The sequence below is a fragment of the Poecilia latipinna genome, unplaced genomic scaffold (genome assembly GCF_001443285.1).
Source record: "Poecilia latipinna isolate Pla-1442-1.1 unplaced genomic scaffold, P_latipinna-1.0 Scaffold261, whole genome shotgun sequence".
Lineage (NCBI taxonomy): Eukaryota > Metazoa > Chordata > Actinopteri > Cyprinodontiformes > Poeciliidae > Poecilia > Poecilia latipinna.
Window position 1 is genome coordinate 205,182 of NW_015112877.1, and position 11,539 is coordinate 216,720.

At 49.7% G+C, this 11,539-nt stretch overlaps 2 protein-coding genes across 2 annotated transcripts in view; both read right to left on the reverse strand.

The window, feature by feature from the left end:
- Nucleotides 1-6,644, reverse strand: rmc1 (regulator of MON1-CCZ1). The gene is made up of 21 exons (XM_015033212.1): nucleotides 6,421-6,644; nucleotides 6,145-6,221; nucleotides 5,971-6,055; nucleotides 5,832-5,888; nucleotides 5,670-5,756; nucleotides 5,461-5,601; nucleotides 4,457-4,560; nucleotides 4,288-4,377; nucleotides 4,095-4,200; nucleotides 3,732-3,840; nucleotides 3,621-3,665; nucleotides 2,783-2,836; nucleotides 2,587-2,715; nucleotides 2,414-2,520; nucleotides 2,218-2,337; nucleotides 1,814-1,891; nucleotides 1,635-1,739; nucleotides 1,479-1,547; nucleotides 1,302-1,389; nucleotides 1,082-1,219; nucleotides 1-409 (listed from the first exon to the last, which is right to left on the reverse strand). The coding sequence occupies exons 1-21, from the start codon at nucleotides 6,517-6,519 to the stop codon at nucleotides 330-332; spliced, it is 1,968 nt and encodes a 655-aa protein (XP_014888698.1). The 5' UTR covers nucleotides 6,520-6,644; the 3' UTR covers nucleotides 1-329.
- Nucleotides 6,645-7,307: 663 nt separating this feature from the next.
- The window catches only part of riok3 (RIO kinase 3 (yeast)), a 9,410-nt gene continuing 5,178 nt past the window's right edge, over nucleotides 7,308-11,539 (reverse strand). The window contains exons 2-13 of the mRNA XM_015033213.1: nucleotides 10,997-11,112; nucleotides 10,784-10,920; nucleotides 10,383-10,490; nucleotides 10,191-10,300; nucleotides 9,975-10,118; nucleotides 9,782-9,909; nucleotides 9,302-9,484; nucleotides 8,705-8,864; nucleotides 8,253-8,333; nucleotides 8,087-8,176; nucleotides 7,902-8,015; nucleotides 7,308-7,698 (exon numbers count right to left, since the gene is read on the reverse strand). Of these exons, the coding sequence (XP_014888699.1) occupies nucleotides 7,585-7,698; nucleotides 7,902-8,015; nucleotides 8,087-8,176; nucleotides 8,253-8,333; nucleotides 8,705-8,864; nucleotides 9,302-9,484; nucleotides 9,782-9,909; nucleotides 9,975-10,118; nucleotides 10,191-10,300; nucleotides 10,383-10,490; nucleotides 10,784-10,920; nucleotides 10,997-11,112 (1,485 nt within the window). The 3' untranslated portion in view covers nucleotides 7,308-7,584. The remainder of the gene's footprint in view (nucleotides 7,699-7,901; nucleotides 8,016-8,086; nucleotides 8,177-8,252; nucleotides 8,334-8,704; nucleotides 8,865-9,301; nucleotides 9,485-9,781; nucleotides 9,910-9,974; nucleotides 10,119-10,190; nucleotides 10,301-10,382; nucleotides 10,491-10,783; nucleotides 10,921-10,996; nucleotides 11,113-11,539) is intronic.

Genomic DNA, 11,539 nt, shown 5'->3' on the forward strand with positions numbered 1-11,539 from the left:
TTTTCTGTTTGTGTTCATGTGTTTATTTACAGACATGGAGTTATAGCTACACAAATATTAAAGGATCTGCTGCTCTGAAAGTCGCTGTATTTTAGGGATGAAGTTACATTTCACACTTAATAATGTTCCAAAAAAATCATCTGCAGTTTATTTCATTATAATTATAATGAAATAAATGACAGATTAGCAGTGTAAATATTTCCAGCTGGAGTTATTCAGAGAGAGATTTGGGCTGTGAGGAAGAGGATGATGCTGGAACCTTCCTGGTGGTTCTGCTGGGTCCATTTGGTCCTATGGGGGTCAGAGGTCATCATGTGGGGGGCGGGGGGTCACACCGTGGATGGCTTCATCAGCGCCTGCTCCCCAAACAGCTGCTTGAAGTGGGCCACATGCTCCTCACAGTGTTCCCCTGGTAACCGACACATCAGACTGTAACTCAGCTACCAGGCTAGTATTAGCATCTCATGACAGTCGCTGAAATCGTTCTATAATGAGAGACGCTGCTCAATACAGAGCGGCTAGCCGGCAAGAGGAGAGAGCGGCTAGCCGGCGAGAGGTGAGAGCGGCTAGCCGGCGAGAGAGGAGAGAGCGGCCAGCCGGCGAGAGGAGAGAGCCGCTAGCCGGCGAGAGAGGAGAGAGCGGCCAGCCGGCGAGAGAGGAGAGAGCGGCCAGCCGGCGAGAGAGGAGAGAGCGGCTAGCCGGCGAGAGAGGAGAGAGCGGCTAGCAGATCAGTCCAGACACTGGTAGTTTTTTCCATCAGTCCAGAAGGTTTCCAGACCTTTGGATCTCGAGTGGAATGAGGTTTCTTAGTTTTTACGTCATCTTCAGGAAACAATGAAACATGTTTTCTCTTCAGATCTTTTAAAATAAAAATTATTCTTAATCTGATTTTAATCGATTTTTATTCCTTCCCTTTGGTTTCTCGAAAAAAAATTCTAAACAACAGAAAATATAAAAACAGGCTTTTAGTTCAATCAGTCCTCTGAATTCAAAGTCTGAATGAACACCAGCTGGAAACAAGATGGCAGCTGTGCATCACTCTGAACTACAGAGGCCAGACAGAAGAGGTTCTGGTTCTGACCTGGGTTGAAGGACGGGTTTCCTCTGAGGCGCTGGTTCCGCTGCTGGAACGACCGGAACACGGTGTAGAACAACATCTGGTCTCCCGTCTGCCGCGCCGCATCCAGGAACTTCCTGGCTGACACGTTGTCATGGCCGCCTGCATCAACAAACCGGGTGAACGGTTACAGGAAGGCCTTATATGGTCGAAGAGCTGTGGAGCTAACGGCTAACCGTCATACCAACGCTGCGGATGAATCTGAGCGCGCCCAGAACCTGCTGCTTGGACAGCAGAACCTCCACGATCTCATCGTTAGCTGTCGACAGGCGCTGGAGAGACGAGAATGTTAGCGTGTAGCCTGGTGAGGTTCTGTTTGGTTCTGGGCTGGTTCCGGCCCAGTTCCTGTTCGGTTCTGTACCTTGAGCATGTCCAGAGACAGCTGGTGGGCCGGAGGGTAGGTGCTCTCCAGAGACAGCAGCAGGCAGGCCTGAAACACAGAACCAAACAGAACCAGCTGAGTCGGGTCACTGCCCCCCTCAGCATGATGCTGCCACCACCGTGCTGAAGTTCTGACCAGAGGTTTGGAGTCGCTGAGGACGTGGTACTGCAGGAACTGGTGCAGCATGTAGAACAGGTTGTTCTGGACCAGAGTCTTGATCACCAGCTCATACAGGTAATGCTGCAACCAATCAGAGGCAGCGCCGTCAAAGATGGAGAAACGGGAGGCTGGAGCGCTCACTCTGCGCGTTTTACCTGGACGGTGATCTGGTTCTGGTTCAGGGAGCGGATGTACTCCATCAGCACGGCGATGATGAACTTATGGGACACGTCCTGCAGGAAAACGAACAGAAACGTTTAGCAGCAGATTAAAGTTTTTGAATCAGCCTAAATAAGTTTTAGTTTGGAGGTAAAAACACTTTATGTGAAATTAATTATAAAAACTAAAGCATTTTGGTGAAAATGTACTCTGGACTATTATTTTTTATATGTTCTCCATCAAAGCTGGAGATTAGAACAGTGTAGTTACAGCGTGCAGCAATGGGGCGACAAACCGCTGAACCTACAGGGACGTTAGATGAATAAAATCTGATATTTAATGATAAATTATCCATGTTTTGATGACGGATCATTATGGGATGCCTCCCTGCTCCTCCCACCTTCCTCTCTGTGAATGCTGACAGGACGTGAGTGTACATGTCTGATTGGTCAATGACGGCCTGCGTCCGGACCGGCCGCTTCTGGGCGCCACCGCCCCGACTCGGACCCGACTCCATGGCCTGCAGACCCAACAGAGACTCGTTTAGCCCAACCGGGTCGCCGGTTGTTCAGAGAGCCGGGGACTCCTGCGCTCACCGCCGTGTAGCTCTGCTCCGCCTCCAGGTACTCCTTGTACACCTGGTTGAGCTTGTCGAAGACGGTTGCCACCACGGGCAGGCTGCCCTTCTCTTGCCCGTCCAGAACTGGAACAGAAACAGTCGTGAGTTTCCTGCCTGGCAGGTGGAGACGCCGACAACCGGGAGACGCACTCTGAGAGCACACGGACAGGATCACCATCTTGCAGTCCCGTCGTCGCAGCAGGAAGTCCATCAGCTTGCCCTTGTCCTGCAGCAGATGGACAGTAGGGGGCAACCTCACCTGCAGGTACCACAGGTAACCTGGGGCACAGGTGAGAGGTTACGGAACAATCCAGTCACCTTTAACTCGGGCAGGAGCAGGACAAACCTTCACTGGCGCTGATGATGATGTCGGGCTGGAAGACGCTCCAGGAGGAAGAGTCTGGGTCAGAAGTCAGGAAAATAAACTAAACGTCTAAAGTAAGTGACCTTTGACCCTCAACAAGTCAAACAGGAGTTTTCTCTCTCATAGATGCAGAGAGAGAAAATTCAAACAATCATAACAAGCATCTCACCCCCGACCCCATCATCTCATCCTCGATTCCAACCAGACAAATTCATAGAGGAGAAGCAAAAGCAAAGAGGTGGATTAGCAGAGCTACCCAACATGTTACTGTTTAATTTATGTAACTGAACGTCTCCATCATGAATCTCACGACCAGGAGAAACTTTTTGAGTTATGTTTGGAGAAATTATAAGATGAATAAATAAAATCTGGTTCATTTCTAAAGTAAAATAAAAAAATAAATCAGTAAAATAAATAGTAAAATCCTGGAGGGACCAAACGGTAGAAAAACCTGGATATGAAATTTTAATTTGGAAAGATTTGACCCAACAAGTCAGCAAACCCTTTGACTTGTTCTTTGATCAGGATTTTTTCCTCAATTTAAATGTTTGAAAACAGGAAATAAATTTTCTGTTTTGGTCACAAAGCTTGAACAATCAGAAGATCTTGTGATTTTATGAAAAATAAACTTTGTTCTGGGTTAAAGAATCGGGTCTACTTCCTGTCGGTGGTGAAGAACTGACCTCGTTCAGTTTCCCCAACAGGTTAAAATGCGTCTAAAACAGGAAGTGACCTGCTTTCTGCCTTCCCAGTCATTTTCTGAAAGTTTTAGGCAGTCAGCGGTTCTGACCTGGTTCTGATGCTAAAACCCAAAGGATACAGAGCTGACACGGAACCGGCGGCTGAGTCGGGACGGCGGCCGGACCTGCAGAAACACTCGGAGTCAGGTTTGAACGTGGACTTGGAGGGTGGTTCTGACCGGGTCGGGTACCTGACAGAGGAATCCTGTAGGGATGGATGGACCGGGCCGGCAGAACCGGCTGGTGGGTGTTAACGGCACAGTCCGGTTCCTTCAGCCTGATGTCGAAGATCAGAGACGTCTGCCGGAGAAAAACACGGGTCAGTCCGTCAGCACGCGACAGAAACGAGTCTGCCAGGTACCAGGTCCAAACCCGGAGAGTCACAGGTCAGATCTACAAGTTTACATCAAATAATCAGCTGAGGGCTGGAAACACAGGGCAAGACTCGAGTCTCAGGCTTAGGCCTGTCTTCAGGGGCCAGTGCAAGTCGAGTCCTGTATCTGTATGAGTGAAGTCCGAGTCCGGTTGCCGAGTCCCGGGTCCGGTCGGCTGACCTGAGAACTCTGGTGGTGGACGACGATCAGGTTGTCCACGATGTTCAGGGCGAACTTCCCAGTGGTGTTGAGCTTCAGGACGTGGCTCTTCTTACAGGCGCCCTCCCTGGAGAAGAGCAGAACCAGAGGGACGGGTCGGTGTCGGAACCGGGCCGGTTCTGGAGTGGGTGTTCTGAACGCAGCGGCGACTCACCTGGGCAGGTGGTAGAGGACCACCTCGGCTCCGGGGCTGTTCGCCGTCCGGGAGTGGTGCTTCAGATACATGACGTACAGCTGGCCGTAGCTACACACACACACACACACACAGAGTGCGCAGCTTCATCAGCAGTCATCATCAACCAGCCCAACCAACCGCCACCTACATGGTTGCCATGGCGATGTCCCTCTCCGACAGCGTCAGCTTGGCCGGTTTGGGGACGACCGGCAGCTCGATCTCGAACTTGGTCATCTTGGTCATGGTTCCGTTCTGGAGGTCAGAGAAGAAGATGGTGAATATGTCAGATAAATAAATCACTTCACAAACATGGCCACTGAAGAATTCAAGATGGCTGCCATGGTTGTCATGGAATATTCATTTTTTCACTAAAATCACAAATTAGATGAAACTGTTTTGTGTCAAATCATAGCCTCCATATTTTGAATAGAAATTATGTATATTTTCTTCATTTATTCTTTTATTTATTTTTTCTGTTTTACATTTTGCAAAATGGCTGCCGTGGTTGTAATTGAGATTTTTTTTAACTAACAGCAGTAGTTATGGGACACAGCTAATTAAAAAGTTAGATTCACTAACTAGCTAAACAAGAACACCAACTTTGACGATGCAAAAAATTAGCAGAAGCTAATGCTAACATCTTAGCTACTGTTTTTCAGTCAATCATCTTCATCTCCTTCCAGATGACATTAAAAAAAATTGTGTACATTAACAAACATAAAAATTTGCTTAACACCAGACTTCTAAAAGCCTAAAAATGTGCTTGAACTAGTGATAAAATGCTACACACAAAAAATTAGCGGATGCTAACGCTAACCAATAAGACGGCAAGCAACTGTCTTCCACACCTTCATCTTCCAGTTGGTGTGAGACTCACAAACCGCTACATATTATTACTTTAAAGTTGCATGAAAATGTTGATCAAAGTCGAAAACGTATGATGTGACAAAGTCATGAACACGGAGAACGTCAACGTTAAAAAGCTCAAAAACAGCGGCCATCTTGAAAAAAATCCGTTATCCTGAAATGCAAAACGCTAATGGGAAACATGGAAATCATACAGCCTGAGGGGTTAGCATGCTAATATTATCCGCTCTACAGTAAGGTTCTGCGCTACACCAGAACTTCCAGAACGGATCAGGAGAGACGGACCCGGAAGGCGAACGGCTGCAGGACGTTGCCCTGCACCGTGGTGGACAGGAGGATCACGGCCGTTTCTGGGCAGTACTGGTACCAGTTCACGTTGATGCTCTGACTCTTCAGCAGCTTCAGGCTGCGCTTGTCTGGGAACACCTGGACACACGGACACACAGGTGAGCTCCGGGTCAGAACCGAGTCTCCGGGGAATGACCCGGGCCAACCTGGTAGAACTCTATGCCCTGGTCCGTTATGAAGACGATCTCATTCCAGCTGGTCCAGCAGAACCCCAGAACGCTGGCGTTCTTCGTCTGCAGGAGCAACAGAAGCCATTAGCGGACAGAACCGCCTCCATTACTTGACCTTTGACCTGCAGATGGACCGACCTTACACTCCTGGGTGAACTCTGTGTGCGGATAGTCGGGGATGAAGTTGATGAAGTCCTGAAAACGCGGTCAGACGGTTAGGAACCAGAACCAAACAGAACCCAGATCCTTTCTACCTCCAAACGGTCCCTGAACTCACCACGGACTTGGAGGTCCGCTGGACCGCCAGGATCTTGTTCCCGATGGAGAACTTGATGCACTTAACCTCTCCTTTGTCATCCATTCTGCAGAGGAAAACAGAACCATCAGCCTGACCTTTGACCTCTTCATTCTGGACACTTCACAGCTTCGAACCTGATATGATCTGATGTACCTGAAAGCAACGCTGCTTTTGTCATCAGGCCCTTTCACCACCACACCTGTGGCTCCACCTGAACGCACCGCAAACACCTGCAGACAGAACGCAGGGCACCAAAAACCCGCAACATTTCAAATTGTTTTAAAAGAAAATACACCCCTTCTCCCTGCCGGTTCTAGTTCTGCTACAAACAGCTAATTCAAACACATCATTTGTTACCTGTGTAACCAGGTGTAAACCAAGTCTTGTTAACAGCCTGCTAACTGAATGGAGGCCACCGGGTTAGCTTACCTGTTTGTTAGCTTCATCGAAGAAGACGTTGTTGACGCTCGACGCATGCTCAAACTGGACCGGGTTCTCGCTCAGCTCCAGGTAATGTTCCTCCGCCATCCCGACTCACCTGGCCTTCACCTTACCTGCAGTTTGAAGGAGGAAAACAACGCGGAAGCAGCGGAGCATTAGCTTTAGCTGAAGGACGGAACTTTCGCTTCACTCCTTCAAAATAAGAGCATAACCGGGATCAACTTCACGGGGAATTCTAGCTCTAGTTTTATATTAATCATCGGTGTTTAATTCAGTTACTTGAATAAATTCTATATTTTATTTAATCAATGCTTATTTTGACGTGGAATATTTTATCCAAATACAAGTTACAATGAAGATTAGGATTGATCTCTTCTCTCTTTTCAGACCCTTTTTCTGTTAATATTTTTCAGAAACTTACTTTCTTCAGGAGGATGTGGGGATTTTTTAGATGAAGATCATGATCTCCAGGGGGTTGAAGTTCGGTGATGCTGAATTCGACAACGGGACAGAATCCGTCTTGTAATTTGAAAGTCTTATTTTGACAGAGCCAAACCGGAAGCATTCACTTATCTAGTCATGTGATTGTCATGAATCACGAGCTTCATGTTCTTCAGCAGAAAGTAGTGAATGGTCGCCTGTATAAATAAAAACAGTAGATTCTCATGCCTTCATATTTTTTTATTGTTTACCTACTTCGTATGAGTTTGAATAAAAACATTTATGATGTTTTCTCACAGCAAACATTTCATTTTCCACATTCAGTCAATGAATCCTAACATTCCTCTTTTGTCCCACCTGGTTAAAATCAAACATGGAACTACAGCAAGAAACCTGAGCTCAACACCTTTTAAAAATCAAAACACACAGACCGATTCATGATGAAAACACCCAGTTTATAGCTGCAGCTCGGTGGATTTAACTAGGACATCTGATTGGCTTTCACCCATCAGGTCTGGAGTGAAAACCTTCGTCTGCTTCTATTGTCTTCATCACATCAAACAGCAATAAGCAGGAGGACATGACGCTCTCTGCCTCCTGCAGCCAGGAGGTGGCGCTCCGTCCCGCCTGGGAGGAGGCGGTGGGACCGGACGCCAGCGGTTCTGACATGGCGGATCAAAGCGAGTCGGGCCGTTAGAGGGAGGGGGGGGACTAGTCATCAGAGTCGGGGTCTAAAGGAGGATCGCCGTCCTCCGACATCACCGGGAACGTCTTCTTCCCCCGCTTCTGGACGTGGTCCTCGTTCCGCTTCTCCATGGCAACAATCTGTGAGGACAGAGAGGTGAGGGGTCACCGCACACGCTCAGAACGGACGGGTCTGAGAAGTTTTCTTATATTTTGACCTCTTTCAATCAACACCCCATATCATGATGTTGAAGGTAAAATTAGCAGCTAACTGGAGCCAGCAGCCTGTTAGCTGGTACCAGCATGGTGCTTCCAGAACCGGCCGGGTCCAGTCACTCCGTTACCTCAGCCAGGAAGTGTGCGTCGTCGTCGGCGCTGACCGGGATGTTGAGTCCAGTGACGGCGTTGAAAAGGTCGTAGACGCTCAGCGCCTCGCTCACTCCCCTCTTCTGGAAGAACTGGAGAACCAGAACCGTCAACCATCACTCCTCTGATGAAGCGGCCCGTACCTGAGTGAAGCTGCCGTTACCGTGGCAACGTTCCTGCAGTCCCTGAAGAGGAACTCCAGGCCGTGAGGATGGGTGGGCTCCACCGACTGGCTGACATCTATCAGCCACACCTGGAGGAGGAGGAGGAGGATGAAGGTGAAGCTGAGCACCGGCGGACCTGAACAGAACCAGGAAAACGGGCCGTACCTTCCCCTGGTACCACAGCATGTTGTATTCACTGAGGTCGGCGTGGACCAAGTTACAGTCCTGATAGAGGCGCTGCATCAGCTGACGAGAGATCAGAGGAGAGCTACTGAGGATCCAAACCCGGGTTCTGATCCTAACCTGGATTCTGATCCATAAACTTGACCTTATGACTTCTTTGCTTACTGGCTAGCACAGAGCTATCAGGCAAACTAGCGAGCTAGCAGGTATTAGCAGCTAGTTGCTAGCAGCCTTAACCTCGACTCTCAGAATGCAGCGAGTTTGGATTTCAAATTATGCCTGATAGAAAAAGTCCAGAAAAAAAAACCTCTGTAGACTGAGATTAAATAGTTCAACTAAAACAAACTGTAAGCCTGTGATTAACGTATTTAAGGCCAGTTTGGGTTTCCTTTGATGAATTTCAGACATTTTAAGGATGTGTGGATGTGTCCTACCTGCAGCACCTGGCGGTACGCCTCCGCCGCCTCCTCGGACCCCAGAGCCACGTCTTTGATCTTGGGCGCAGGAACGTGGTCCTTCCCGATGAACGACATCACCAGGATGTGCTTCTTCAGCAGAACCACGTCTGGACAGGGAATCCCCGCCTTCTTCATCCTGAGGACAAGGTTGCCATGGTTTCAGTCCAGGGTTTCCTCTACGTTAGCGCTGCGCAACGCCACGACAAAATGAAACCTGCCACACCTTCAGAACCATGTTTACCTTTTAAATACATGTTAAAACGGTGTAAAGAATATCATATATCATAAAAGGCTAAAAATTTGGAAAAACCAACGCCTCCTTCTTCCTGTCTGGCTAAGTGTCGCTGCGCCGCTTTCAGGAGCAAAACTGGACAACAGAAGTAGAGAAGGCGAAAGAAGAATGAGATAAAAGTATTTCTAGATCAATCCTGAGAAAACAACCCTTAAAAGATCCAACCAACGTTGGATCCAGAGGTGACGTTGTCCTGACGTCACCTGTGGATCTCCACTATGATTGAGGCGGCGCAACACGGCGGCCATTCCGCCGGTTAAACACGGCGGCCGTTCTGGTACCTGGCCAGGTTGTGCATCTCCTTCTCGGCCCAGAGCCGGATCACCTTCCTGGGGTTCAGTTTGCTGAAGCGCTCTTTGAAGCGGTAGTCGTCCTTGATGTAGCGGTCCCGGTTCTTGAACTCGTTCAGCGTCGTCTTGAAGACTTTCAGAACCACTTCCTCCGGGACCGGCTGCTCCTCCAGGCTGGGACACACAGAAACAGGCGGATCGGAACCAGGCGGATCGGAACCAGGCGGATCGGAACCAGGCGGATCGGTCGGGTTCAGACCCTTGTCTAAACAGAGACCCGACACGATCCCAGAAACAAACCTGTTCCAGTCTGAACAGATCAGAACTCAGGAAAGTTCTGATTTGACAAAGAATCGAGTCGGGAATCTGTCAGAACCCGACCGAACTGCCTGATCGGTCCGGTTGAGTTGTGAGCCAAATGGTTTGGGTCCAGACCGTCCAGCCCGGTTCTGACCCGGATCCTGGCCTCACCTCCCTCCGTCGGCATGGAACACCACCGACTCCTTGCCGGTGCTGATGCAGCCGTTGATGTTCTCCAGAACTCCACTGTTCACCATCTTGTACATGAGCAGGCGGGTCCGCGGGTCCACGGCTTGCTCCTGTGGAGGGAAACGGGTCAGAACCGGAGCCAGAGCCGGGTCTGGAGCCCGGGACGGGTACGTACGGCGGTGGAGTGCTCCTTCTTCTCGTGCAGCCGGGCGCTGCGGCGCTGCTCGCTGTAGCAGTGCTGCTTCAAGGAGTTGAAGACCTGGTTGGACAGCTTCAGGTCCATCCCCAACCCGTCCCCCACGTGGACCTCCGGGGCGAACTGGGCCAGAGAGACAAACTGGTTACCATGACAACAACCAGAACCAGACCAGAACCAGGCAGATGGACTCACGTTGTCCATGCGGGCCGTGTTCTTCCGTCCGCAGGCGTCCTCGTCGTGTTTGGTGGTGATGTTCTTCCCCTTCCCACTGAAGCCTCTGCGGGGCGCCGTCTGGGGCTTCACTGGACCGCACACACACACACACACACAGGTTACCCGCTGGTTCCGGACAGTACCCCTGACCCGTGCTGCAGCGGACCTCACCGGCCCGGTAGGGGTCGTGTCTCGTGTCCTGCCAGTCCACCTCGTCCTCTGAGCTGTCGCTGTCCTCATACGGATGGACTTTCCGGTAGTTCTCAAAGGAGATGGACACTGCAGACAGAACCAGAACAACATGGAACCGGGTCAGAACAGAGTACTGAGCAGTCTGGACCACAGGGTTTGCCCCAGCCAGGCTGAACGTTGCTTCATTTTATTTTAAAGAGATTCAGTTATACAAGAGGAATCAGTTCATTTGGATCAGGAATCAGTTCAGATGTGGACGGACAGGAAGTCTGCACCTCTGGAAGGAATCAGGAATAAATTCAGTCTAAAACATGAACTGGTTCTGGACCCGATGTCTCAGTGGTTGTGAGAAACCGGTCCAGAACCAGAACCCGGTCTACCTTTGCTGTCTCCGTTGAACTTCCTCTCCTCGCGGCGCAGCTGGTCGTCGAACTCGCGGTCGAACTGCATCTGCAGCATCTGGGCCAGCATCAGGTCGCTCTCCGTGTCCGGACCTTTTTCCGGGTCGGCTGCCGGGCTGGGACAGAGCAGAACAGGGTTACAGAACCCAACAAGCGGGTCAGAACCAGGCGGTTTGTATGAACCGGACTCACTGTGGGAGCGCTGGGAAGCCCTGGTTCTCCTCATCCAGCTGCCGGGCCAGCTGCTCGCTCATCACCTCTGTCAGGGAGCAGGCCGGCGCCGCCGGGACCACAGAACCCCACGGACTCTGGAAGAACAAAAACAGAAACGGTTCTGTTTGGTTCTGAACAGGTCATGTGAGGAAACCAGAACTGTTACTGTTTTTCTGTGAAACCCGGTTGAATACAGGAAGTAATCATGTTTGGTTGTAATCTGATTACTCCTAGGTTGAGGCTGTGGAGATCTCTGCTCTGATTGGCTCTTCTCCTGATGAGGTCACCCAAACTGAGTCATGAAGGACAAGTTCAGACATGTTCAGAGATCATTTAGGCCACGCCCACAGCTGATGACGTCACACAAATACTGAATATAAAATTCTGATTTTATATTTTATGCTTTCATCCCAAAAACCAGTCTGGATGAAACACAATTTTTTTTTTTTTTCCTCTTTTTTCTCTTTTTTTTTTGTAAAGGCAGACAAGGCATTTATTAAAATCCCGCAGACTGTCTTACAA

Coding starts and splice junctions, on each gene's coding strand:
- rmc1 (XM_015033212.1), bottom strand. CDS start 6,519: ATGGCGGAGGAACATTACCTGGAGCTGAGCGAGAACCCGGTCCAGTTT. Junction 5,602..5,669: donor AGGGCATAGAGTTCTACCAG/GTTGGCCCGGGT, acceptor CCGTGTGTCCAG/GTGTTCCCAGACAAGCGCAG. Junction 4,201..4,287: donor GTCCTCTACCACCTGCCCAG/GTGAGTCGCCGC, acceptor GCTCTTCTCCAG/GGAGGGCGCCTGTAAGAAGA.